This window comes from Neolamprologus brichardi, chromosome 8 (genome assembly GCF_056152115.1).
Source record: "Neolamprologus brichardi isolate AB-2024 chromosome 8, ASM5615211v1, whole genome shotgun sequence".
NCBI classification, from domain to species: Eukaryota; Metazoa; Chordata; class Actinopteri; order Cichliformes; family Cichlidae; genus Neolamprologus; species Neolamprologus brichardi.
This window is the reverse complement of record NC_142111.1, coordinates 24,743,722-24,770,121: the sequence shown is the minus strand read 5'-3', so window position 1 is coordinate 24,770,121 and position 26,400 is coordinate 24,743,722. Positions and strand designations below refer to the sequence as shown.

The 26,400-nt window shown below is 42.5% G+C and overlaps 1 protein-coding gene across 1 annotated transcript; it reads right to left on the bottom strand.

The window, feature by feature from the left end:
* Positions 1-19,489: 19,489 nt before the first annotated feature.
* kcnj2a (potassium inwardly rectifying channel subfamily J member 2a) lies at positions 19,490-24,641 on the bottom strand. The gene is made up of 2 exons (XM_006793240.3): positions 24,436-24,641; positions 19,490-22,606 (listed from the first exon to the last, which is right to left on the bottom strand). Exon 2 carries the CDS (start codon positions 22,359-22,361, stop codon positions 21,084-21,086), a length of 1,278 nt encoding a protein of 425 aa, XP_006793303.2. The 5' UTR covers positions 22,362-22,606; positions 24,436-24,641; the 3' UTR covers positions 19,490-21,083.
* Positions 24,642-26,400: the final 1,759 nt, after the last annotated feature.

Here is a 26,400-nt window from a genome sequence, read left to right as displayed (position 1 = left end):
CACTGTGGCAAATGTCTCAAAGCCAAAACACATAAAATCAAAAGCATCAGTAACCTCATTACGCAAGTCACAGCCTGAGTGGATGTTTTGTAATTTGGGTGAACCGACTCTTGAGTGCACCTTTTTACCTCTTTGATTGGACATCATTTCCTGACTGTTATGTTTGGAGGTCAGGCACAAGTTGCAACGATGTATCCAGGATGTGGCTGCTCTCAGAAAAGGGCGAGAGAAGCAAAGTGCTTGCCAGACTTCTGCCAGCGCAAGGCTCGCTCTCTAAAACAGTCCTGTCCGTTCCACAGCTGTTGTTTTCTCCCCTCTCTGACCCCCACCCCCCACCCGACCAGTGAATATACCCCCCTCCCCTCCTCTCTCTCTCTCTCTGAATAGTTAATCCCTCTCTCTGTTTGTCTGTAGATATCTGGCGCACGCAGCAATGCGGCCTTATCCCGAGCTTCTGTGGTGTCCATTTAATCATTGACAATGTCTTTGTGTATCTTGCATCCTGTGCGATAAAATCACCATGTTAACAAAGCCATCACCCCTCCTGGCAAAATGAAAATGAGTGGCACAGTATATGTAGCTCTGGAGTTACCAATTTCAATGCTAATTGTTGACTTTGCGTGCCCGCTGCAGAGGTGAATGCACTCTAAATGCGTCATGTGTTGGCACAGTAAAGCTCCGTTTTAATTAATCTTTTCAACATCAAGGCTGATTCCACACTCGGGCTCCAGCTAGAGATCATATTTCTATTGCTGATTGGTCCAAAAAAATGATAGTTTATAGTTTAAATGACACAATAAAAGCACAGAAAATTTATTTTTGTAATATAAGGTCAGCGAATTGTCAAATGTAAAAATATGAAAATATTTTCTGCATTTCTACATCACAAATCATCTTAGCAGTTTGTTATTAATCAAAATTGTTTCTCTTACTCTTAGGAAAACTTGCTCATTTTATCCTCCACATTTTTATTCTTGGGTTCATCCAAAGGAGCTTTTCATTACTCGTAATTAAAACTCTTATTTTTCTTATAATGGGCTTCAGGTCATCCAATATGTCAAATATGTCTGTAAGACCCTGCTTTGTTCTGATTGATTGTGCCTCACCAGACCTCCACAAACAGAGATCACGGTTTGTGAGCTCAGCCTCTTTGGCTCTGCACGCAAACAAAAATAATAGAATTTATTGTGATGTTGCTGTAAAGCTGCTGCTGCTGTGAAGCTAATTAAATTGACCTGACACTTGACTCTTTCCAGCTTAGTATCAACCTCTCGCTTCATCAATGGCTCAGTCACACCAGAGTAAAACAAGAAAAAGGACATCTACCTCAGTGCGACTAAGATAACACTCGGTGGCTGTCCTTTTCCTTTTGGTGGGAATAACTCTGAGACTAACTGGAATCAGTCTAGGACAGCTCAGCGAGGGTTTGAAAATAACCGAGTTGATGTATGAATACAGACACGTCCCAATGAGAGCTAATCGTCTTTTTAGCAGGTGATTCAGTTCACCTGGTTACCGACTGCTTGTATTCTGATCATATTTCTATATAAAAACATGGCTGCCAAGCACCTCGGTAATATTGCAGCTAAACTCCTGTCCTGCAGAAACGACGTCACTATTTATAAAGTATTTTCTTACTTGACTCTGAATGGAAGCAGTTAATGTAAATTAGTCAGTTTCTGTGTATGTGGACATCAATAGAGTTGCATTTTAGTAAAATCTGTCACAGCTAATCCCTGTTGTCTCATAGCTCATAGGAAGTGACAAGCAAGTGGGAGACCACACACAGGTTTTTAAAGGCTGTAAGACATATTTAATGAAAATAAGGTAAATCAACTTAAAAACAATTTAAAGACCATAACAGCCATAACTGAAACTTCCACATGAACAAGATGGGTGCCAGACAGAAAGCGCCAGAGCAAGAGCAGCAGCTGGTTCAGTCAAGGTGTCTCTATATACACTGGGACTGGCCTTCTCAGGTGTGCTGCATCTATAATTGGGTCAGCTCCACCTACCTGCAAGAAACAGGTAACAGAAAAAGCAAAACACAAGGCCAGCCCACTGGCTGTCACACTGTATTATCACAATCAGTTTACATGTTAATTGCCTACTTTACCCCATTCAGTCAATGTCAGCTGTCACTGTCTTATTGCTGTTTTATTGGTGTCTTGAAGCACCAAAGTCACTTAAAGCAGCGGTGCCCAACATTTTTGTGCCGCGAACCGGTTTATATCCGACACTATTTTCATGGACCAACCTTTAAGGTGTTGCGGATAAATACAACAAAATAAGTTATTGTATTTATCCACCAAGTTAACGATAAAACACGATAAAAAATAACAATAAAAACCAATAAAAACCTTGAAAACCATACATTTCACACCCGAGCTTCAACTCCCGCTGACTTAAAGGGCAGTGAGAGACTGTGAGCGGTCTTTGAGTCAGTCATTTCAAAGGTAACAAGATGGCAGTAATTGTGGTCATGTTGCTGTTTCCAACAGCGACTGTGCCGTAACAGTGCCCCTGTTAGTGCTGCCAACCATGACAGTAAAATCTAAAATTACTGCCGGCTGCCAGTGCTTGGTTTTAATTTGAAAATCCTAAGTTTTCAGAAAATTCGACCTCGAGCATGATGTCGAGGTCACTGAAATTTAGGCTCGTTTTAGTAGATTTTTTTTAGATGCACCTATAATATGAATTTTCTACATCGCCTCATTCACACAATTGGGTGTCCATGCCACCTGCCCGGCAGGGCGCTGAAAACACCCCGTCTAACTTTTATGGCTGAGGGGTGAAAATGAGAGCGAGATTCAAATAATATGACACAAACTCAGGTAGTCTCCATGTTTAAAAAGATCAAAACAACTAGATTTCTAGATTTATACTCCTTAAAGGGCGATCGTGGCTCAAGAGTTGGGAGTTCGCCTTGTAATCGGTTCGAGCCCCGGCTTGGACAGTCTTGGTCGTTGTGTCCTTGGGCAAGACACTTCACCCATTGCCTACTGGTGGTGGTCAGAGGGCCCGGTGGCGCCAGTGTCCGGCAGCCTCGCCTCTGTCAGTGCGCCCCAGGGTGGCTGTGGCTACAATGTAGCTGCCATCACCAGTGTGTGAATGTGTGTGTGAATGGGTGGATGACTGGATGTGTAAAGCGCTTTGGGGTCTTTTGGGACTAGAAAAGCGCTATACAAATACAGGCCATTTACCATTTAAATCATCAAACGGATCTGTCCACTCAGCTACTGTTTCTATTTCTGACAGTGATATACGTCCTGAAGTCATTTACAGTGTAATGGTTTGTTCTCCAAATAAAAATAAAAATGTCAGAACGAGCCCATCAGAAATAAAAACATATTTTGCATTAAAACTGCGGGATGGCTCTCTGCAGTTAAGCTGTCACAAACAAAACCTATGGGTTTACCCTGGTCTTCAGGGGTAAACCCATAAGAACTGAGTAACACCAGCCTGTGAAAAGTCAAAATAGCCTAGATCTGTGAATTAAAATATATTCTTAGGTAAGAGACGATTATCGCTCTTACGTTTTCACTCCTTTCTTCAGACTCTGGTCGTAGTTAAAGCAGTCGTCCTGCGTTCAATCATCCCAAAGAGCCAGGGTGACATACTAAGGCTACTAAAGCTTGAGCAAACAGTCAGTAGATTAACAGTCTCCCGCAGTGATGCCACTCATTACTGCAACCGGAGTCACTAACACCTCAGAGTGAAGAAGGAGCTGGTGTAAAAGTGTTAAAAATACAGATATGGGACAGCAGGTTGGCACATAATGGTGAGAAATGACTCTGAGCCTCGTCTAGATTCTGACAGGTTAAAGTTTCTTCCTCGTGGTCAGATCTGTTTGACAACATCTGAGTCACGGCTTACTGAAACACTGCTTTGCCAAGATATTGCTTATGAAAGTAACTTCTGACATTGAGCTGCAGTAATTTCAGGTGTATTTTAATCTGCTATGCTCTTTGTTTACTCTTAGACACTAATAGAGTACATTTGCACGATTTATACTTTTAAATATCCTCCTCTTAAGAAAATAAAAAGTGCTTAAAAATCTATCAGGGAATTTAACTCCAGTCATTGGCCTCTTGCTTAGTCATTCTCCAGTTCTGTGTTTAGCTTCCTGCCTCACATCCTCTTCAGTCTCTTCACTTTAGCCACAATGCCAGACTGAGACCAGGCAATCTGGCTTCTTCTTATAGATTTTTGCAGCACTAAAGTTTAATATCACACTCATTCAACCCCTGTTACAAAATGCAAGAACAGGCGTCACACAGTAGGAATGAAAGAGGCAGCCATCTTTGTATTTAATGCTCTTTTTCTTTACATGTTGTTACCCATATCTGCTGCAGTTATCTAGTAAAGGCAAACTTTTACTACTTAAAAAATCCTTTAGAAAACAAAAAATAAGGTGAGGAATTTATTAAATTTGTTCCCAGCAGCCCTGCAGAGTTTCTTTTTTCTTTTCGTTTTAATATTTAGCACCAAACCAGACTACCTACCAGGCGTATTTTGTAATTTGTAACAGCTAAGGTGTATTTATTGCTCCTCTGGCCTTGTCTTTAATACCTATAATCATCTATATTCTATTTGTGATGTGATTTCAAAGCTAAAAACAGAAAAAAACAACAACTTTGCCCTCTGTATTTTTGCTAATACCTTCCTAGCTTTGACCAGCAGTGAGACCAAAGTAATTGGATTGGGGAAATGGCAACAATCCAGGCCAGAGGTACAAAAACAAAACCTACCTTATTCAACTTATTCAATGTTGAACCAGCACTATGGTCTCCACCGACCGCAAGAAATCAAAAACCAGCCCCCTCAGATGACCCAGCAGGGTTATGAGCTCCTGTGTATTGTGTCACTGAACTAATGTCACTAAACTATGATGGCAGCGGATGCCACAGGCAGTGCAGTTATGAAAGGCTGCGTCTCCTGCATTCAGTAGATCTACAGCTATCCAACATTACACAACATGATTTGGCTGCTCAGCAGCTGTTGCCCAGAATACAGACCGAGCCCAAATTTAGGAGGAGCACAGAGCAGAGACAATGAATGCTATTTTGCACACATGCCGTCCTACTAGATTATCCTAGATAAAGTGCCATTGATAAATCATGTAAATGTCATTGTGAAAAATAGTTTAAATCATTGAAGCGTTTTTAAAGCTGTTTATACCTTTAACTTTGAGGATGTTGCATTTAATGCTTCTGTATTAAATTTTCCATTAGAAATACTAATGGTTGGATATACCATACATATAAATGTGATATACATCTCTGCTATCATCATAGTGTAACAGATTCTGGCTCTTGCACTCTATGTAACAGCTTGATTTTGACACATAACCCATGAGGATGGGTCGGTTGGCGGTGTCACCTCACAGCAAGAAGGTTCTCAGTTCGACTCCAGGCTGGAGCCTTTCTGCATGGCTTTCCCCTGGATACTCCAGCTTCCTCCCATACCCCACAGACATGCATGGGGTTAGGTTATGAGTTTAAATTGGATGTGGATGTGAGTGTAAGGATGAATGGTTGGTGACCCATCTCTTCTGTTGGCCCTGCAATAGACTGGCAGCCTGTCCAGGGCGGACCTGCCTCTTGCTGGTATAGGCACCAGCCCACCGTGAACCCCAGTTGGGTTTGCAGAAGAGAATGGATGCGTGGATTTACCAGAATCAACCTGTAACCTGATGCTATTTCTTATTCCTGATGCTATGGCACAAAAGATGACTTTACAAAAACAGACATTCACTTTGTGCAACATTATTTTTGCTGCTTTAAATTTAGTAGAGTTGGAGTTAAAAGGCTTTAGTACAACTTCAGTACGTTCGTTGTCATAAGATTTACAGTTTTGATTTGTTAGACGTAAATGCTGTGAAGTCTCTAACCAGTCCACTGTCTGCAGGGTTTATTTTGGCCTCAGGGTTACGAGTCGGAATGCTTTTGTTGCAGACCGGGTTTGGGATGTCATACCTGATCTCTGGCATGAGACTTGTGTGCTTGCTTTGTATACCCACTATTGACCCCAACCTCCTCCTGCTGACCCACATTCTAGTCTTAAATGTGTCTTAACATAATTAATTTAGAACTGGATATCCATCCATCCATCCATCCATCCATCCGCTTTATCCGAGGCCGGGTCGCGGGGGCAGGAGCCTAAGCAGAGAGGCCCAGACCTCCCTCTCCCCAGCCACCTCCTCCAGCTTATCCGGGGGAACACCAAGGCGTTCCCAGGCCAGCCGAGAGATATAATCTCTCCAGCGTGTCCTGGGTCTGCCCCGGGGCCTCCTCCCGGTGGGACATGCCCGGAACACCTCACCTGGGAGGTGCCCAGGAGGCATCCTTGTCAGAAGCCTGAACCACCTCAGCTGCCTCCTTTCGATGTGGAGCAGCAGCAGCTCTACTCTGAGCCCCTCCCGGATGGCCGAACTTCTCACCCCTATCAATTCATCTAAATTAGAGTAAACCTCCTCTCATGCTGTTTCAGTTAGGATAGGCTTCAGACGAAGAAAATATTTTAGGATCTCGGTCAGAAGTGAAAATAAAACCATCTCTAGTTTGTTTGACAAAATATCCAAACACCCATATATTCAGTCAGCAATGATAGATGAAGAATCAATGCATCAAATCTTCTTCGAGAATCTGCAAATATTAGCCACCCATAACTTAAAAAATGGCAAGTTAGCCGATTATATTACTTTTTATTTTTACCACACATCACTTTCTATAACTGTAATTAGGCAGCACGTTTATAGCGACTGCAGTTGAATCTGATTACGCAGAGGCTTGATCCTCATGTCACTGTTTACTGTATGCGTTCAGGTTGGTGCCTGCTCGTGGCGGCTGCAGTCGGCTCTCTTTCCCAGCAGCAGACCCGAGAGGGAAAAGCTCGTCTCTGATGTGATTTGTTCAGCGTTGCTTGCCCACTGATGTTTGCAGTGTCCGTGTCATGTTCTATAAAAAGAACAAGTGAGGCTGGATTGAATTAACGAAACGATGCAGCCTCGTAATGATGATGGTGATGATGACGGGAACGCTTCCTAATTGGCCGTTACTCAGCACATGTATGTGTGTGTTTGTGCGGTCGTCAGTGAAATGAAGCAGCTGAGGTTTGTTTCATACCACAAGGTGTATTAACCCGTGCGGTGCATTGTTACCCCGTTGTGGTCCGCAACAAAAAGACTGAATGACTCTGGTGTTACGCAACCACATCACACCGCCTCTCACATCACTCGCATTCTTTGGCTTTTTTGCCAACCTGACATTCTCATGCTCGTTTGATAGACGAATAATAGGAGGATCAGAACTGGAATTTGTTGAACAAACTGCGATGCTTTGACTCGGAAACCTTTATTGTGTGTCCGTAATGCTGCATTCCCCAGAGAGATAATGCTTCCTTAACGTGTTCATCGTCTTTCTGCACGTGTGATTAGGAAAATGAGCTGTGTTGGAAAAAGTTATGGAAAAAGTTGCTAAACGATTTTCCGAGGGTCTTTGTTGCATTTTGTTCTAATACATAAAATTAGAAAACTTTGAAGTCTCAGTGTCGTAAAACAAAGCCGCTGGTTCTTGCCAGAGTTTCAAGATGATGTTCTGGTATCCACATCCAAACAAGCTGGACACCACTCATCCTAGCCCTGGGTTCCTTTCTAGCTTATAATACACTTTCTTGAGTCTGTGCCATAGCTCTTCTGAAGTGAGCAAAGTGTCTTGATCCTTTGCAGAATGTGTCAAGATGTTAAGGTAAGCACAGGAGTGAAAAAAGCACCATCTTTCAAGGTTTTAAAAAGATCATCTGGTCCTGTTCTACAGTTAAATCTACGTGCACGCCACCATTTAATAGTTTGTGGAACCACTTTTGACAGCAATAACTTGAAGTAATGGTTTTCAGTTTGACTTTATCAGTTTCTCACATCGTTGTAGAAGAACTTACACGATTGCTTTAGTACACTGAGATTTGCAGGCATGCATAAGGTCCCACCATAATAAATCAGTTGGGTTGAGGTCTGGATTATGGCTGGGCAATTGCATGAGAGAACATCTCCACACGACTTCATCCATCCAAACGACATTGTTCCAGAAGTGTTGGTGAACCTAAGTTGTTCTTTTTAAGGAGAAGAGTCTTTCTCTTTGCAACCCTTCAAAGTTAAGCACACTTGTTCAGTCTTTTGAATACATTTTAACATGTGCTAACTGATGTAGCTCTCTTGGTTTTTTGCTGTTTCTCTGAGCATTACACATTCTGACTTTGGGGTGAATTTGCAGGGACATCCACTCCTCACAAGTCTGATAACTGTCTTGAATGTTTTTCTCATTGTAGAATGATCCACTTAAATTCATTTGGACATGACCCATGCTTCTCTATAATCACTGATGTCTTTCCACCTCAGCGTCTTGTTAACATACAGCTGAATGCTCCAGGCCTTATAACTGAAAGAGGGTAAACTTTCTTCATCACATGACTGTGCATGAAAAAAGAAAATAAGAAGCCGAGTAAATATGGCGAGGCAGATAAGAGAGCCTTTTAGATCTGGCATAAGACCTGAATCCTGACGCAAAACGGACGATGCATTCTTGTTTTGTTTTGTTTTTTTAAATGTTATACATCCTACAAATAAAAAAAACTATTTAGTTTATCTTTTTACCAAGCCAGCAATTTTATGAGATTATCAGATCAACTTCTCTTTATAGTCTTGGCTCAATACAGAAGCTGTCTGTCTCTCACTTCTGTGTGATCTATTATTGAACATTTTTTACATAACAGTTGTTCCATTTTATAAATAGCCCTTTAAAGAAATCCATAGCCATAACAAACGTACATCAACCTTTTGTAAAAAGCAAGGAACCAAAGTTCATTCATTTAAGACTTAACACAAACTCTAATATCGCTGTTATGAGTTGGTGTTCTAATAAAAAAAATAAGATTAACCTTCACACAAATGCAGCATTTGGAGCAGTGTGACTATAGCATTGTTACTCAAATAAACAGAAAGAAAAGAAAGGTTCTTCTAAGGCCAGTCAGGAAGGAGTAGATTCATACATACATTAACGTTAACTAGTGATGACTTCATGAACTTCTTCACAAATAAAATTTTTATCATTAGAGAAAAAATTACCAATAATCATCCCACAGATGTAATATTATCTACAGCTACTCTTAGTTCCATTGATGTTAAGTTAGGCTCTTTTTCTCCAATCGATCTTTCTGAGTTAACTTCAATAATTACTTCCTCCAAACCATCAACGTGTTTTTTAGACCCCATTCCTACAAAACTGCTCAAAGAAGTCCTGCCATTGATTAATTCTTCGATCTTATATATGATCAACCTATCTCTAATAATCGGCTATGTACCACAGGCCTTCAAGGTGGCTGCAGTTAAACCTTTACTCAAAAAGCCATCTCTAGACCCAGCAGTCTTAGCTAATTATAGGCCAATCTCCAACCTTCCTTTCATATCAAAAATCCTTGAAAGAGTAGTTGTCAAACAGCTAACAGATCATCTGCAGAGGAATGGTTTGTTTGAAGAGTTTCAGTCAGGTTTCAGAGTTCATCACAGCACAGAAACGGCTTTAGTGAAGGTTACAAATGATCTTCTTATGGCCTCTGACAGTGGACTCATCTCTGTGCTTGTCCTTCTTGACCTTAGTGCAGCATTCGATACTGTTGACCATAATATCCTGTTAGAGCGATTAGAACATGCTGTAGGTATTACAGGTATTGCACTGCAGTGGTTTGTATCATATCTATCTAATAGACTCCAATTTGTGCATGTAAATGGAGAGTCCTCTTCACACACTGAGGTTAATTATGGAGTTCCACAGGGTTCAGTGCTAGGACCAATTCTGTTTACATTATACATGCTTCCCCTAGGCAGCATCATTAGAAGACATAGCATACATTTTCACTGCTATGCAGATGACACCCAGCTCTATCTGTCCATAAAGCCAGATAACACACACCAATTAGTTAAACTGCAGGAATGTCTTAAAGACATAAAGACCTGGATGGCCACTAACTTTCTGCTTCTTAACTCAGATAAAACTGAGGTCATTGTACTCGGCGCTGAAAAGCTTAGAAATATGGTATCTAACCAGATTCTTACTCTGGATGGCATTACCTTGGCCTCCAGTAACACTGTGAGGAACCTTGGAGTCATTTTTGACCAGGATATGTCCTTCAACGCACATATTAAACAAATATGTAAGACTGCGTTCTTCCATTTGCGCAACATCTCTAAAATTAGAAATATCCTGTCTCAGAGTGACGCTGAAAAACTAGTTCATGCATTTATTACTTCCAGGCTGGACTACTGCAATTCATTATTATCAGGATGTCCAAAAAACTCACTGAAAAGCCTTCAGTTAATCCAAAATGCTGCAGCAAGAGTACTGACAGGGACTAGAAAGAGAGAGCATATTTCTCCTGTTTTGGCTTCCCTTCATTGGCTTCCTGTTAAATCCAGAATTGAATTCAAAATCCTGCTCCTCACATACAAGGTCTTAAATAATCAGGCCCCATCTTATCTTAATGACCTTGTAGTACCATATTACCCTATTAGAGCACTTCGCTCTCGCTCTGCAGGCCTACTTGTTGTTCCTAGAGTATTTAAAAGTAGAATGGGAGGGAGAGCCTTCAGTTTTCAGGCCCCTCTTCTGTGGAACCAGCTTCCAGTTTGGATTCGGGAGACAGACACTATCTCTACTTTTAAGATTAGGCTTAAAACTTTCCTTTTTGCTAAAGCATATAGTTAGGGCTGGACCAGGTGACCCTGAATCCTCCCTTAGTTATGCTGCAATAGATGTAGGCTGCCGGGGGATTCCCATGATGCATTGAGTTTTTCCTTTCCAGTCACCTTTCTCACTCACTATGTGTTAATAGACCTCTGTGCATTGAATCATATCTGTTATTAATCTCTGTCTCTCTTCCACAGCATGTCTTTTATCCTGTCTTCCTTCTCTCACCCCAACCGGTCGCAGCAGATGGCCCCGCCCCTCCCTGAGCCTGGTTCTGCCGGAGGTTTCTTCCTGTTAAAAGGGAGTTTTTCCTTCCCACTGTCGCCAAAGTGCTTGCTCATAGGGGGTCATATGATTGTTGGGCTTTTCTCTGTATCTATGAAGCGCCTTGAGGCGACATTTGTTGTGATTTGGCGCTATATAAATAAAATTGAATTGAATTGAATTGAATGTATTATTTGTATGTATACAAATGTATGTATAGTTAGGGCTGGATCAGGTGACCCTGAATCCTCCCTTAGTTATGCTACAATAGGTGTAGGCTGCTTTGGATTCCCATGATGCATTGAGTCTTTCTTCTTCAGTCACCTTTCTCACTCACTATGTTAACAGACCTCTCTGCATTAAATCATATCTGTTATTAATCTCTGTCTCTCTTCCACAGCATGTCTTTTATCCTGTCTTCCTTCTCTCACCCCAACCGGTCGCAGCAGATGGCCCCGCCCCTCCCTGAGCCTGGTTCTGCCGGAGGTTTCTTCCTGTTAAAAGGGAGTTTTTCCTTCCCACTGTCACCAAAGTGCTGCTCATAAGGGGTCATATGATTGTTGGGTTTTTCCCTGTATGCATTATTGTAAGGTCTACCTTACAATATAAAGCACCTTGAGGCGACTGTTGTTGTGATTTGGTGCTGTATAAATAAAGTAGAATTGAATTGAATTATTTGGTTTTCTTGCTAAAGCCAGAACTATGATGTTGGATGTATCTTATAAGTCCTCATACTTGAACAACAAACACAAAGAAAGTATCTTGAAATACACGTCTGGTAACGTTGTAGCACAAAAGTAACACATTGATGTTTATTAAAGGTTTTTTTGGTTAAAATAGAAAACCTCTGACATTGTTATTGCAACAATTATTATCGCAATGTGATTTAATGGGAAAAAAAGATTGACGTGACTTTTCTGGCCTTGGAGCGTCTCGGGATCCCTTTAGCCATGCGGCCAGGCTACACTTAATGATTTGGTAAAACTTCAAAAACCTTCCACGCGTCTATGACGAGGCTACGTCTGTCATCTCTGCAGCTTCTCAAACGTGAGCATTTCACGATTTTCTTTCATAAGGGTTTCTTTCTTTAATGGTTTGCTCCAGCCCTGTTTTTCATTTCTGTTCAGCTCGGGGAGAAACATGGCATCCAGCTGCAGAAATACAAAGAGTTAAATGTTTTCCCGTTCCCTGTTGTACCTGTTTTGTTTTCCCTCTGTAAAGTGTGAAATTCTCTAGTATCTCTTTGGGGTAGCTGCCTGTGAGCAGATGCAGGAAATGGAGACACCTCTTTGGGGGATATGATTCATCTGGTCAGCTGCATAGTGAGATCTAATTTTGCTTCCAAAGAAGGCCATAAACAAGGCAGAAATGTGTTGGAAATGCTAATAAATTATTCAAGATGTGACATAACAGCGACATATTGCTTACTAACCTGCAGTTTCACCTGTGTAAAACTAGACAGGTGGATCCCACCCCACAGTCTGCTGTCATTTTAATTTTAAGGACACAGTGTCCTTACCGTTGTGCTGCTGCTGATACTTCACTGAGCTTTCTTTGTCGTTGACTGCAGCCTGTCTGTCAACAACACTGAGCAGAGAAACAACAAAGCACCTATCTGTCAAGCCCACTGCTCTCAGTTTTGCCAAATAATGCCACCAATGCCAGCAGACCTCTACAGCAGGCCAGTCGCCCAGAAACCCGAGGCAGGCGGTGACTTCCCGCTAAACGCCACTATGACAAGGCATTTATAAAGAATCGAAAGCTGATTAAAGTCCATTTATTTACCGGATGATGGCAGAGTTTTGTCTGCAATAGTGACGCCATTTGGCATCGCACCAAATGAGGGTCAACTACAGCTGGCGGGGCTTCAAAGCAAAGCTGCAGTGAGGCGTTTAGAGTTGGATCGCCAGCTCCTCGGAAAATTCCACTGGCTCTCTGCAGGCCTGCGCGTTTAGGATTCGCCGTTATCACCTGCGTTATTGTTCATATTCCAGTAACTGCAAATGTTTCTCTAACACACAATTACTTCCAGTCGGATATTTGTGGTTTTGCATTAGTTCTTTGAGAAGGAAATCAAACACTATAATATATGTTTGCTGATTGTAAAAGCACTTAGGTGGTCTATACATCCATACATGCTCAGGCAGCCTCTAAATTTCATGTTTAAATGTTATAAAATACTGAAAAGGAACCTGAGCACCAGGTAACTGCAGTAATAGAACTGTTTTTTTGTAGGGGGAAACCGTAGGGCGGCACGGTGGCACGGTGGTTAGAAAGAAGGTCCTGAGTTCAATTCCATCACGCCGGGGTCTTTCTGTCTGGAGGTTCCATGTTCCCCCCGTGTCTGCGTGGGTTCTCCCCGGGTACTCTGGCTTCCTCCCACAGTCCAAAGACATGCAGTTAGTGGGGATAGGTTAATTGGAAACACTAATGATGATGATGATGGCTGAACTTCTCACCCTATCTCTAAGGGAGAGGCCAGCCACCCTTCGGAGGAAGCTCATTTCGGCCGCTTGTATCCGCGATCTCGTTCTTTCGGTCACTACCCACAGCTCGTGGCCATAGGTGAGCGTAGGGACGTAGATCGACCGGTAAATTGAGAGCTTTGCTTTTACACTCAGCTCCCTCTTCACCACGACGGACCGGTGCAGCGTCCGCATTACTGCAGCTGCAGCCCCAATAAGTCTGTCGCTCTCCGGCTCCCTTCTCCCATCACTCGCGAACAAGACCCCGAGATACTTGAACTCCTCCACTTGGGGCAGGAATTAATCTCAGATAAGTTATTTTCTCTAGAGTTTGTTTCACTGAGTTTGTACTTTTGGAGTAAATAGTTGCATTTATTTATTTATATGACACATTTATAGAGGTGTTAAAGTCTTAATGTACAAAAGTATATACTAATATCTGAAAAATCCAGAAGAGGTGGTGACCACACTGAGCAGGAAAAAAAATTAAGTTTTCACAGAAGTCCTGTGAAAAACTAGCTACACGCTGTGACTCAATAACTTTTAGAACAACCATCATTCATTGTGGAGGAATTCTGACTCACTCTAATCTACAACTTTTCTGCAGTTTTGCTTTGTTTTGCACAGCTCTCTTAAGGCCTGGCTACAGCGTTTCAGTAAGTTTGCGCTCAACCAAAGCAGCTGCTGTGCTTGAGATTGGGCCAGGCTGTAGCCCACTCAGGCTACGTCCACACTAATACGTTTTCGTTTGAAAAACGTTTTCTCTCAGTTTTGGCCTCCCGTCCAAACTGAGACGGTGTTTTCACTCATGGCGTTTTGAAAATGCTTTCAAAAACACATACATTTGAAAACAGTGCTTTTGCGTTGCGGTGTGGACACTCGAAAACGGAGACTTTTTAAAACGATGATGCATGTTAGTCATATGATGCAGTCATGTGACCAATTAAACTAAGATAGCAGAGGGCATTAGAGAGCAGCTGTTTTGTTATGGTCAGTTTTGACAGCCCTGTTAAAGATTAATATCAGTCTGTACATGCTCCAGGTAGCTTTTCTTCACATTTTTTTAAGTTTCACTCGCTTTTGCAACTTTGTATTTTTGTGTTACTCGCAGCAACAACTCCACCTCATTGTTAGTCCGTTTAAAAAACTCGCTGCTTTTCCTCGACCTTTTGCCGCAACGTTTCAAAGAGTCGGTAAGTAAATAAGCGGCAGACAGAAACGAGGCAGGCCGAATCTTCTTGCGTTTCACGCATGCGCAGGACTGGAACGTAAGCGTTTTGGGCCGTTTCAATGTGGACGCGCAACTCTGAAAACAACGGAAAACGATGGTGTGGATTTGTTTTCAAACAATCCGGGCTAGTGTGGACGTAGTCTCAGTGAGTGCACCCCTCCACCACCATGTTTTTGCTGATATGCTGTCTTTTAGTGTTTACCCGAAAACATGAATGACAGCCAATCGACTGGTGACCTGTCCAGGGCGTACTTTGCCTTTCGCCTCTCTGTGTCCCTGAATTGGATAGGTGGAAAAAAAACTTCTCGTGCTATTTCACCTGGGATAAGTTTCAGAGGCTTTCTGATAATAGATGGGCAGATTGGCACTTGTTTGATGAGGCAACTATTGGCCTGCACTACAGCTCTCTGCAGATTTAGGATTTTAATCATAGACTTATTATTTATTCTATGTGTCTCTCTGTCAAATCAGTCTGCAGAGCTTGTTCTCAAACACTACCACGTATTTTTACCACTTCCTACATGCTTTAATTAGCTCACCAGCTACTCCCTGGTGCCGTTTGCCGCTGCCCAGCAGTTAAACAATGGGCGCCACTTCACTGTAAAGCTGAATGGAGCCTCAGATTCGGCTGAATGTTTGATTTAACGCTGCCATTCGATTCCTCCTCCAGCAGCTTTTTCCTAACATGCTCTGTATCAGTGAGTACTGGCCAAGTATGAGCACGGCTTTACACCCTTCAGTTGATTGTATCCGTTCTCCCATTATTACAGCTCTTCAGCTCTCACTTCCATTGTTTTGGAAAGTATTACATACACGGGAGGAAAACCATTTTTCAAGCCGACCGCACGAAGCAGGCACCGATAATGTCGTCACGAGCAACATTGCGATTCGGCAACAGGAAGCCAGAATTTCCACTCGGTCCAAATGGGTCATGACTCAGACACTCCACTAGAAAGGTCGAGAAGTCTTAATTGACCTAAGACCTCGGTCGTTCCCGCCGTGGAGCATCTGAGCTGCTCCGAGCCCTCCACCTTAAGCGATGGAGGTTTTGTGTCTGACCAGGCGGGGGTCCGTGTGAAGCAGGAAGACTCTGGTTGGGCTAAAGACAAAACACAGCGAGGATCACAGGTCTGGGCAACAGCTGGGGCTGTTTGAACGTCAGGTTCCCAGAAGCTTCGATAAAAGCCAGAGGTTCCGGTTATAGTTCAGGAGCACAGATTGTGTTTGTGTTGCAGGTCCAAGCTTTTTACTCCTGCATTGTTGTTTCCAGATTACGGTCGTAGCTCTGAGAGTTTGAACGGGGCTCAACGAGCTGCTGAGCGTGATGTATAAAACACAAATAAATAGTGATAAAAAGTAAACTGTTTGGATATTTGATATCTCAGGCGTTTACACGGGAATAATAGAGTTTGGCCTAACATTTACCTTTGGATGTTTACTCCACTGATACACAGTGTTATTGTTTTCATAAACAGGGCGCGAGTAGAGCCGCACAATAGAAACACAGAAGTGAGAGCACCTACAGCAGTAAGAGCGCTCAACAATGTGCCACTATTCTTCCTTTCGGGCAGGAAGTAAGCCTCAATGTGGCTTTCCTGGTCACAACTCTAAATTAATAATCCAATAAATAAATGCAATATGAAACGGTGTGACCGGAAAGTAACTCCTTACTTTCCCACCAGTGTCGCCCTTCAGGGGTAAACCGGTGCCAAGTTCTGTGTTCAGAGAAACCCAAAACAAAACGCATAAATGAGGAGGATTTCTGGACTTGTATACACTTTTTATTTTAATCTTTTTCTCTTTGTGTTGTCTGCTGTGGATCAAAGCATGAAATTCCATTTAAAATGATGTCTCGTGGAGGAAATATGAAACACAGATCCTGATTTTAATAAGCGACTGAAAGAACTCTGACTCATTTTCTCTGCCTGCCCCTCTCGATGTGATTGAGATGAATCAGATAGCATAGCTGCTTTATGTAAGATGAATGGAGCACACAGCAACACCGACTATAGTACTGACTCCACAAGTTGACATTCGTGTCAGTCTTCCTTAGCAGTAAAGGAATTTTCCATTGACTCGGGGTGAGTTCCAGCTTTTTTTTCCATGTCTGCGCTGTTAAATAAAACCAGCGAAGGTTGTAGAAGCTGAGGCAAAGCATGGGAATAATGTTTCCTCTTTATTTGCTTTCTAAGAACAATTAAATGCTTCTCATCAGCTCTGAACACAAATGTGAAATGTGCAGTGTTTCAGATTCTTATCCATCATGCAACAACATCAGGGAGACATCTGATTGGACAACAAATGGTAAGGTGCCCACATCTTCGGCTTGTAGCGGTTTCCTACTCTTACTGAGACCTCAAAGCGCTTTTAAAACGATAAAACACAAACTCGATTATATCTCATGTAAACTCGCACAGCAAACAAAGCTTTAGGGGCCGACAGCAGCTCGACATCCTAAACCACACCTGCTCACGACAGAGGCGGCCATGCCCGATCCAGGATGAATGGCGTGTTGGTGCGGGACACTCAGACCCTCTTTAATCGTAGTAAGAGATTTGGTCCACATCGCTGGCAGGATGTCAAGCTTGTGGTTGGACTCTGTCAGGCTGCCCTTTGTCACCGATTCTGTTCATAGCGTTTGTGGTCAGAATTTCTTGGCACAGCCGGGAGGGGGTGGGGGTCACTGGTTTAGTGGGTACATTCAGTCCACTTAGACTGCTTCCCACCGTGTGACCGACCTGGATAAGTGGCAGAAAATGGATGGATGAACATTTAGTGTAAATATGATTGTTCTTTGGCACTTTTTACAAAAGAAATACAATATTTTGGGGCTTTTTTGGATCCATCTATACAAATTTAAGCCGTTAAATGATGTTGGTAAATGAGCAAAGTAAAAATGTAAACAGAAAAGTGTCTGAAAAGTTTGACCGAGAGGCAAACTTGTTAAAGACTTTATTCCATGATTCTGAGCTGAATTCATGATGACTCATAATGAATAAAAGAAAGAAGAGAGAGCGAGAGAACAGATGTTACACAAAGGACAAAGACAGATGAGAGAAAGTGATGGAAGGCAGGATGAGGGATGGATGAGTCCCAAGTATGCAGAAGCAAGAGAGGAAAAAGAAGGTGTTAATCCCTCTTGGGCTGGTGGGAAGCAGGACAAGGTGGCTGGTTAGTGTCACAGCCACGACTGCCAGCACGATCGCTGAGAGTCACACATTTGTTAAGCTTGGGGTTGTGCTACTTTATGAATCGCACCGTTAATCTTAAAAATTTAAGAGGAAACAAACTAAATTAGATGAATCCACGAATAAGAGACTGTGGATCTGGGTTTAATTATGCTGATAATGATCCATTTTCCCTTCCCGTTTCCTTAAGTTAGTCTTTAAGTCTCATTGGTAGAATGTAAATAGATGAATAGATAAATGCATAATATTTAAAAAGTGACTTACTAACTAAAAAAGCAGGTTGATGTGAAAGCTAATTGCACTGACTGCCTGCAGCCACTAACCCTGCCATGCATTATTATAGAAGACATGAAGACATAATTACACAGGGGCACAAAAATTTCTGAATGAAATGTTGATTTACTCTATCAGTTCTTTACGAGCTCATTCCAGTAGACAATAGGCATTTTATGATCTTCAGCTGAACCAGTGACGGAAGTCTGTTAGGGGTAGTTGACTAATGCTAACATGGTGCCAAACCGGCTATCGACGCACTTTGAAACCAAACATCCTGCCTGAGATAAACCAAAGTCCTTCTTGAAGCCATTCTCACTGCTTAAAAAGCCTCGGGGCACTTTTTAGGCTTTTTAGTTGGGCGTTTATGTCTTTTATTGCCAAAATGAATAAAAACTGTCAAAAGATGCTGAGAAATTTTACAGACTTTTGCTCAAAATAAGATTTTTCGTACACAGAATGCATATATCCATATTTCGCAGACATCAATATAATCCTACCCTTTTACCCATGAGCCTCAAATGTAAGACAGAAATTGGTACCCTAACTCACAGCTTCTGCTCATGTTTGAAATTGCAAGAATATTGGTCTAATGTGTTATCTGAAATGGAGATTTTCAGTTGTGAATTGGAGATGGACCCTCTGTCTCTTATACTGGGCCTCCCCAGCCGGCGATTAATATCCAAGAATAATAGGAGATTGTACTGTGTTCTCACCTATGCTGCGAGGAAGAATATACTACTCCAATGGATTTATGAAAAAGCACCAACTATTAAAGGTTGGCAAAGAGTAGTGTTGGATCTAGTGCCATTGGAATATCTTACATGTATACTGCACTCAAAAACAGTTAAATTCTTTAAGGTGTGGGAACCAAACTTGAATTATGTGGAACCTGATGTTTCTAATATTATGTTACAAGGATTCTCTTGAGTGTTCAAACTGCAACATACCACAGGTATTGTACTATATTGTATTCTCTCTTTATTTATTTATTTATTTTTTAGATGGAACTGATTGTTTTTGTTTTGTTTATTTGTTTTAGTTTTTTGTTTTTATTTATTTATTTATTTTTGGTTCTGAATTGTACACTTTATTATGTTATGTAATTATGTACTATTTGTGAAAACAGAAAAACTAATAAAAATATATATATATATTAAAAAAAAGAAGATTTTTTTATAATTTCCTCCAGAAATTAAACTTCTACAGTACCGCAATAATTGATGCTTCTGAATTCGCTCACATTGTGTTTGCATTTGCAACAATTAATGCAAAATAGTCTTTGCCCCTTTAGAAGATATTTAAACCAGCAACACGAGTTGATTCCGATTGACTTTTTATTGTAAAAGAACAATATAATATCATGTACAATATTATAATAATAATAATAATAATAATAATACAAAATCTGTACATTCTGTGGTTTTGCAGTACATTTGGAAGACCGATACAAAACAACTGCAACAGGGAGGGAGGTATTTACACGTGCAGGATCTGCCTATTGAGCCCAGCGGCTTTCTGTCACAAAAGATACAGGATATAAACGTGTATTGATGCAAACTCTTGTGCAGTTACAGTACTTTTGTTTCTTTGAAATCTTACATTCTCAAGTAAAACAAAAGCGTTACAACAGAGAATGAAAACTCCAGTGGTGTCGAGGCCGATTTCTAGTTCAGCACAAAGGGAAACCGGCTTTACGTAGAGACTTGATATTTATGTATTTAAAAAATTTATTTTAGTGTATTGGATTTCTTGACACCGATACACTGACTCGTATTTTCAAACCTTAAAAATAAAGGTTTGCCTTGAAATGAACTCTTGTGTTTAAGTTGAAAAATCTGGCCCATCGAAAGAACTCGTCAGTGTTGCTTTTTTACCGCTACCTGACCGCCTTCTTCGTTTTGTGGGTCCAGATTACGGCTTGATGACATGGCTCCAGATACAGATAATCGACATTTTAAAAAAGAAAGAAAAGAAAAGAAACTGTACACATGTTCTTGAAAAACAAACCTTACATTAAACGGCCTAAACTTTCTACTTTTTCTGTACCAAATCTAATTGTTTTTTTTTTCAGAAACATAACTATAATAATAAAAATAATAATAATACTCTTTGGCATTGTCATAGTCATTATCAGCCGTAAAAAAAAGAAGAAGCAACATCATAGCAGCACTTTTAAGAACATTCAGATTCTCATATTACCCCAGTCTCAGTTTAAATTAATGATTTCTGTCAGTTTGATGTCGTTAATACTACCCTGCTCGGATCTCTTGACGCAAGCAGGCATGTTTCTATCAGTCTGACCAGCTCAAACATTTTCTGCAAAAGCACAAAGCTGAGAGAATCAGTGCTATCGAGTCAAAGGAAAGTTCTCTGCAGGTTATTGCAGGCGCATTCAGTGACGTCTGCTATGAGGCCAGCTCATGAACAAACAACGTGTACCTTCTTTGTTCCAGACATCCGATTTCTTAACTCTTTGGTTCTGTGACAGTGTCAAAATGAAAGTGTTTTAAAGGGTTTTTTGTGTAACTTCCACTTTTTCTAGCAGCACTAGAGGACTTAAAAAAACAAAACACCTTTCTGAAAGAGCGTTATTGTCGCTGGACAGAGCAACTGAGACATGCCTGCAGTTTTCAAGTCATTGCAATAGCCTCCGTCCTCTCTGCAGTCACCGGACACTGAGCACACATTCATGGGGACTTGATGGAGAATTCATTCTGCGATATGCACATGGTTCATAGTGCTGTGTTTTGTCATGCTGTATGCAAAGTTCAAGCAGACTCATCGGGACAAAGTCTTACACCTCACTTCCCACAGCAGTACCGTTTGGGTTGGCCTCTAACTCTAACCCAGCTTGGCTCGTAGTGCCTTTTCAGAGCTGAGATGCGACTCTCGGAAAATCTCTCACGAGATGTCTTAACAGTCATATTTCGGACTCTCGTCTCAGAGGCCGAGGCTCTAGAGGCACCATGGCTTGGTTGTGTTCGCTCTCTGAGATGTTGTCTGTCTGAGTGCCATCAGGGCCGACGCTGCCCCCGTTCCCCTCGTCTGTGTCCTCTTTGTTGTCCAGAGCCATCTCGTTTTCGTAGCAGAAGGAGTTGGAGTTGGAGAGAATGAATTTTTTCTCTGCCAGGTCTCTGGCGCAGCACAGAGGGGTGCTCGGCACCTCGTATGTCTTATGGAAGCGGGAGTAGTCCACCTTGTAATAGTTCTTTTCCTCGAAGAGCACGGGCTCAAAGCGATGGCCCCAGAGGATCTCGCTGGCGACGTAGGAGCTTCGGCACTGTGTGGTCATCGCCGTCGCCTCGACCATGCCCTCCAAGATGACTACGATTTCAAACTCCGAGTTCTCCAGGTCCTGTTTGCTCATGTCATAGAAAGGGCTGTCCTCATCGATCTCGTGTACAATGGTGATCGGGGAGACCAGGAAGATGCGGTCGACTCCGCTGTCGAAGCCCACATCGATGTCCATCTGGTCGAGGGGGATGTACTCTCCCTCCGCTGTCGTTCGGGATTTGAGAAGCTGGGCTCTCACGTGTGCCTCGACCAGGTGACTCTTCCTTAAGTTGCCCACGCGCCACATCAGACAGAGCTTGTTGTCCCTCATGGCCACTGTAGCGTTATGGCTGAAAACCAGTGTTTCATTCCTCTTCTTGGGCTTTGCCATTTTTGCCATGACTGCACCGATGATGAAGGCGTCAATGATGCAGCCCACAATGCTCTGGAACACCACCATAAAGACAGCCACCGGGCACTCCTCCGTTACGTATCTGAAGCCGTAACCGATGGTCGTTTGAGTCTCAATGGAGAACAGGAAGGCACCAGTGAAGCTGCTAACATTGGAGACACATGGATGGTCGTTATTTTCTAAGTCCCCGTGAAAGATGGCCACCAGCCAGAAGACGCAGCCAAAGAACAGCCAGGACAGGAGGAAGGCCAGGCAGAAGATGATGAACATCCACCTCCAGCGGATGTCCACACACGTGGTAAAGATGTCAGCCAAGTACCGCTGACCCTTCTCGCTCACGTTGATGAACTGCACGTTGCAGTGACCGTCCTTCTTTACAAATCTGCTCTGCGGCTGGTGCCTCGTGTGCACTTTGCCCTTGCTGTTGCCGTTGGGTACCGCCATTGTGGCAAGCTTCATGCCGTCCTCCTCTGATGACACAATGCTGTAGCGGCTGGCTCGCACGCTTCCCATCACCTCAGTCTGGGAGGGCTGTGCTGCTTCTGCTTTGGAAAACAGTCTAAGTTTCTGGAAAAAGCGTTGGAGAAACAGTTTTGAAACACTTCTGGGACCAACTCAGAGAGGAAATGGTTACAAAATGAGGCGGGCTGAAGGGATCCCTCTTCAGCCTCACTGGCCTCTGGATGCGGTGCAACAAAAGGAGGGTGAAGTGGTCACTCCTCTTTCGTTGGGCGACTGGGCCTCATCAATGTCAAGTGCTACAAGGAAACAGAGACAGAAGGTGTCAATTAGGAAAACTAGCATCCGGATACATAAAGGTAACTGAGCCTGCTGAACATGAAATCCCAATAGCTTGTCAGACGTGCAGCCTGAGAAAAACCATCAAGAACTTAATACACGGGGCCAGAAAAGCTCACCTCTGTGCCAACAATATTTCATCCAGTTATGACAAACAACAACAGAGATATTTAACCCTCATCTAACATTTCAGCTTCCACTGAGAGAGGCCACACAGTAATTGCACTCAGGTCCCGTTATTGGCCATTTACAAAGTGGACTTGTTTTTCTTGGCTGTGCCATGCTGACCTGGTCATTTCTTGCTAGACCGCGAGCTGCTGTGTTTCTATGGGATCTCGTGCTGCTGGTCTTGCACTGCTGATGGATTATGTAAACTGTTTACACTGAGAAAGCCCAGATATGCAAACCATTTTCCTTCCTCTCATCCCTCAAACAATATTCAGCAAAATTTGAGCATGCACAACAACCTGCGACTGAAAATCCCCCCGAGCTGTTTAGCTAACGCAACTTAAAGTTTATTTTATTATGTACTACTACCATTATTATGACATTATCTAGCTAGTAAGAAAGACACTAAATGTGTGAAAACATTCAACTTGATTCAGCTTTCACCAGGTCAGTTTCAGGGTGGACATTTGTCATTTTGGATAGGTTTTGAGGGAAAAAACGTGTGCATAAGAGACATGCAGCTTGTTGATGTTCAGAAAGCCCTCAGGGGTTTCTCCTCTCTGCTGCGATAACAGCTGCCCCACGAGGATTCTCTCAGCACAACTAAAACACCTCTCATTAATTTTCCTAGCAACAGGGTCTATATCGACCCAGCACCGCCTCCCTGTTATGTTTTTTCTGCGTGTGTTAGGATCGATTTCTCCTTGTGGCATGAGGCTTTAAGATGGGAAAGACGTTGGCAGCAGCAGAAAGTTCTCTGGGCCTGGAGGGTATCACATGCACCCTTAAAGCACAGAATATGTTGCCACAGCTGAGTCATACTGAAGTTTCACACCTGCAGGATGTTTAACTGGCTGATGCAATTTGGGCTTTTACTTACTTTGATTTAACTTCAAAAAAACGAGAGAAGGCATAGTTGAGTAAAGTTCAGCCCATCAGTACATTATTTAATGTGCGTGCTGATTGCAGTGTAAGCTGCACTGTTGACCAGTGTGTGTTGTTTCTTCACATGATGGCTTAAGTGCGCAGTACTGCACTTATACTGCACGAATACAGTGTGTTTTCCTTTTCTCATTCAAAACGACCGAATTTTAACAATTTTTAACTATTTTAGAAAAACAAACAGTCGTACAACATTTCCTGAATAAGTAAACTCAAAAACAAAACTGTTGTTTTATTATTATTATTATTGCTTTATACACTTTTTAGCCTTTTAAACGTCGCTAATAGAGTATCTAATCGTAAAGAGGCGGGCAGAGCTGCTCTCAGACTGCACCAGATGCCAGCGACAAATGTTAACAGGTGCGAGGGGGAAAAAAGCACAGACACGGACAGACCCTCAGACTGACACAGACCCGCAGGTTTCGCTTCAACCGCAGGCATCACACCTCAGTATGCAGCTTGAAGCGGTTATGACATGATAAAGTCAAACTTTTGGCGGGCCATCTGACTTCTGTGACAACAGAGAAGCCAGGGAGCTTGCGTGTGGAGAATCAAACCATCACACACGCTCCTCAGACGTGCGTAAAGCACCCAAATAAAGCACAACATCTTACATTAAAGCGCAAGAGCAGTAGATCTGTACAAGGAACGACTTAAAAGAAAATATCGTCTCATCTACCTGTTGCTCATTTGTAGACCGGTTGGAATCACCTCGGTGAAATAGTAATCCAGACTTCCTCTTGGGTTTTTTGGGGGGCTTTTGCGGGTTCTTTTACAACCAGCGTCGTCTCCGTGCGTCTGCTTATTTTTCAGTTTTGTATTATTATTACTTTGGAATCAACAGGATAAAACCACAAACCTTCTCTCATCTCTCTGGAAGACCGGTCTCTACTATGTGCTTCGCACTGAGTTCCCCCAAAGCGTTTTAAACAGTAGCGCACCGGCACGGCCCGCCCACCGGCTCCGCGCCCGGCCAATGACTGGGAGGAGGGGGGGCGAGCGCGCACCGTGGTAGAGCCGTAATAACTCGCTGTTTTTTTTTCTGTCATTTGGAGCGTTTGATCCACGCGAGCGATGAGAACCGGACACAACAAGAAGGAATGGCGAGCAATTACACTGCAACTGATGCAGTGACGCGATGAATATAAAAAACGAGGGCTGAGGGCGAAAAGTTCAAACACGAAGCGGCATAAATATAAATATTATTTTCATGGGTCTAGAAAACAAAACGTCCACGTGGTACATTTGGAGGAAGTTTGTGACTAAGATAAATGATTTAAAGGTGGTGTGCAACTACTTTATCCTGGTAACACAAACAGAAGAAAATCGAGGGATCTGGGACTTCCACGCCTCTTCCCACCTGCTCCTGACAGTTTGCTTGTCATTCTGTTTTTTTCTGTGATATTCGCTGTTTTCTTAGATCTTCTTTTTTAATGTGAGTATGGAAAATGTGTTCTGTTGGAAAGAATGACTCACTCAATAAAGGCCTACATGCCTGTATTATGATATGACTGTCTTTCTCCACTGAGCTATCGAGTTGCTTCGGATGTTTAGACTGTGCATCTGTTGCCCTATAATTTTAGGTCAGGCTCGTAGCTGTGCTGCCTTAAAGCCATTGACTAAATCATTCTTCCTGCTTACTAATTCATGATAAACATCACCCGCAACTGCGTGCTTTTTCACCAAGCCTTTTGTTAGCTTTATTTTTAGTTCTGGGTATTTATAGCAGCGCATATATTTAGCCCAAACCACCTGTGTCAGTGAGCTGTGCGCCCTATGTGTGTTTGCTTTCCATGCCCAATTTCCAGCAATAAAGGGAGCGACACATGCAGCGGGTCGGTGCTGCATGTGGACCACAAGGTGGAGAGCTGGAGACTGGAATTAACCACGCGAGTGCCTCCCACACAGAGAGCTCTGAAATGTGACAGAGGGGAACTCGGGCTGACCTCTTCACGCAGCTTTGTGTCGCGGCAGCACCAATGTCTGGAGAATTCAGATGAAATATGTAAACACGGTAGAGTCTTGATGTTAATTACAACGTTTTGACATCAGTAAAGACTCGATTTTTCAGCCTTTTGCACTCCAATGCTTGTGTTTTTAGCCTTTTAAACTAATGCAGGACTGAGAAGGCGCTGAGATTTCTGAGCCACTGGCCAATAATGATTGTTGTTGGCCTCTCTAATAGTCTGAGAGGGTGAATGGAGGGCTACAGCCTGGACAGCTCACCAGCGGTCACATCTACAGCCAATTTAGACTCACCAGTTATCCTAACGAGCATGAACAGTATCCCCGCTTTAAACCATCAAATTGTTTTATGCAGAGAATAAACATGATATAATTCATTGCTAATCTTGGAGCTGCTGGTCTTGGTACCAGTGGACAGTCAAGCCAGCTCTCATGAACTCCTTTTTCCAGTTGTGTTCCTGATGTAAGCTAAATGGCTGCTGGCTTCATATTTACTCTGCTCTTTGTGTCTCTATTATAGTCTCTAATCATATTTCCTAATGTGGACCCACCACAAGTGGGAACAAAAGCTGGAGGGCTGCTAAGGTAGCACATCTTCAGAGCTAACATTTGCAAAACTGCTTTTTTGCATCCTTAATGCCAAGAGTAAGTAATGCATGTGTATAAATATAGATCTGAA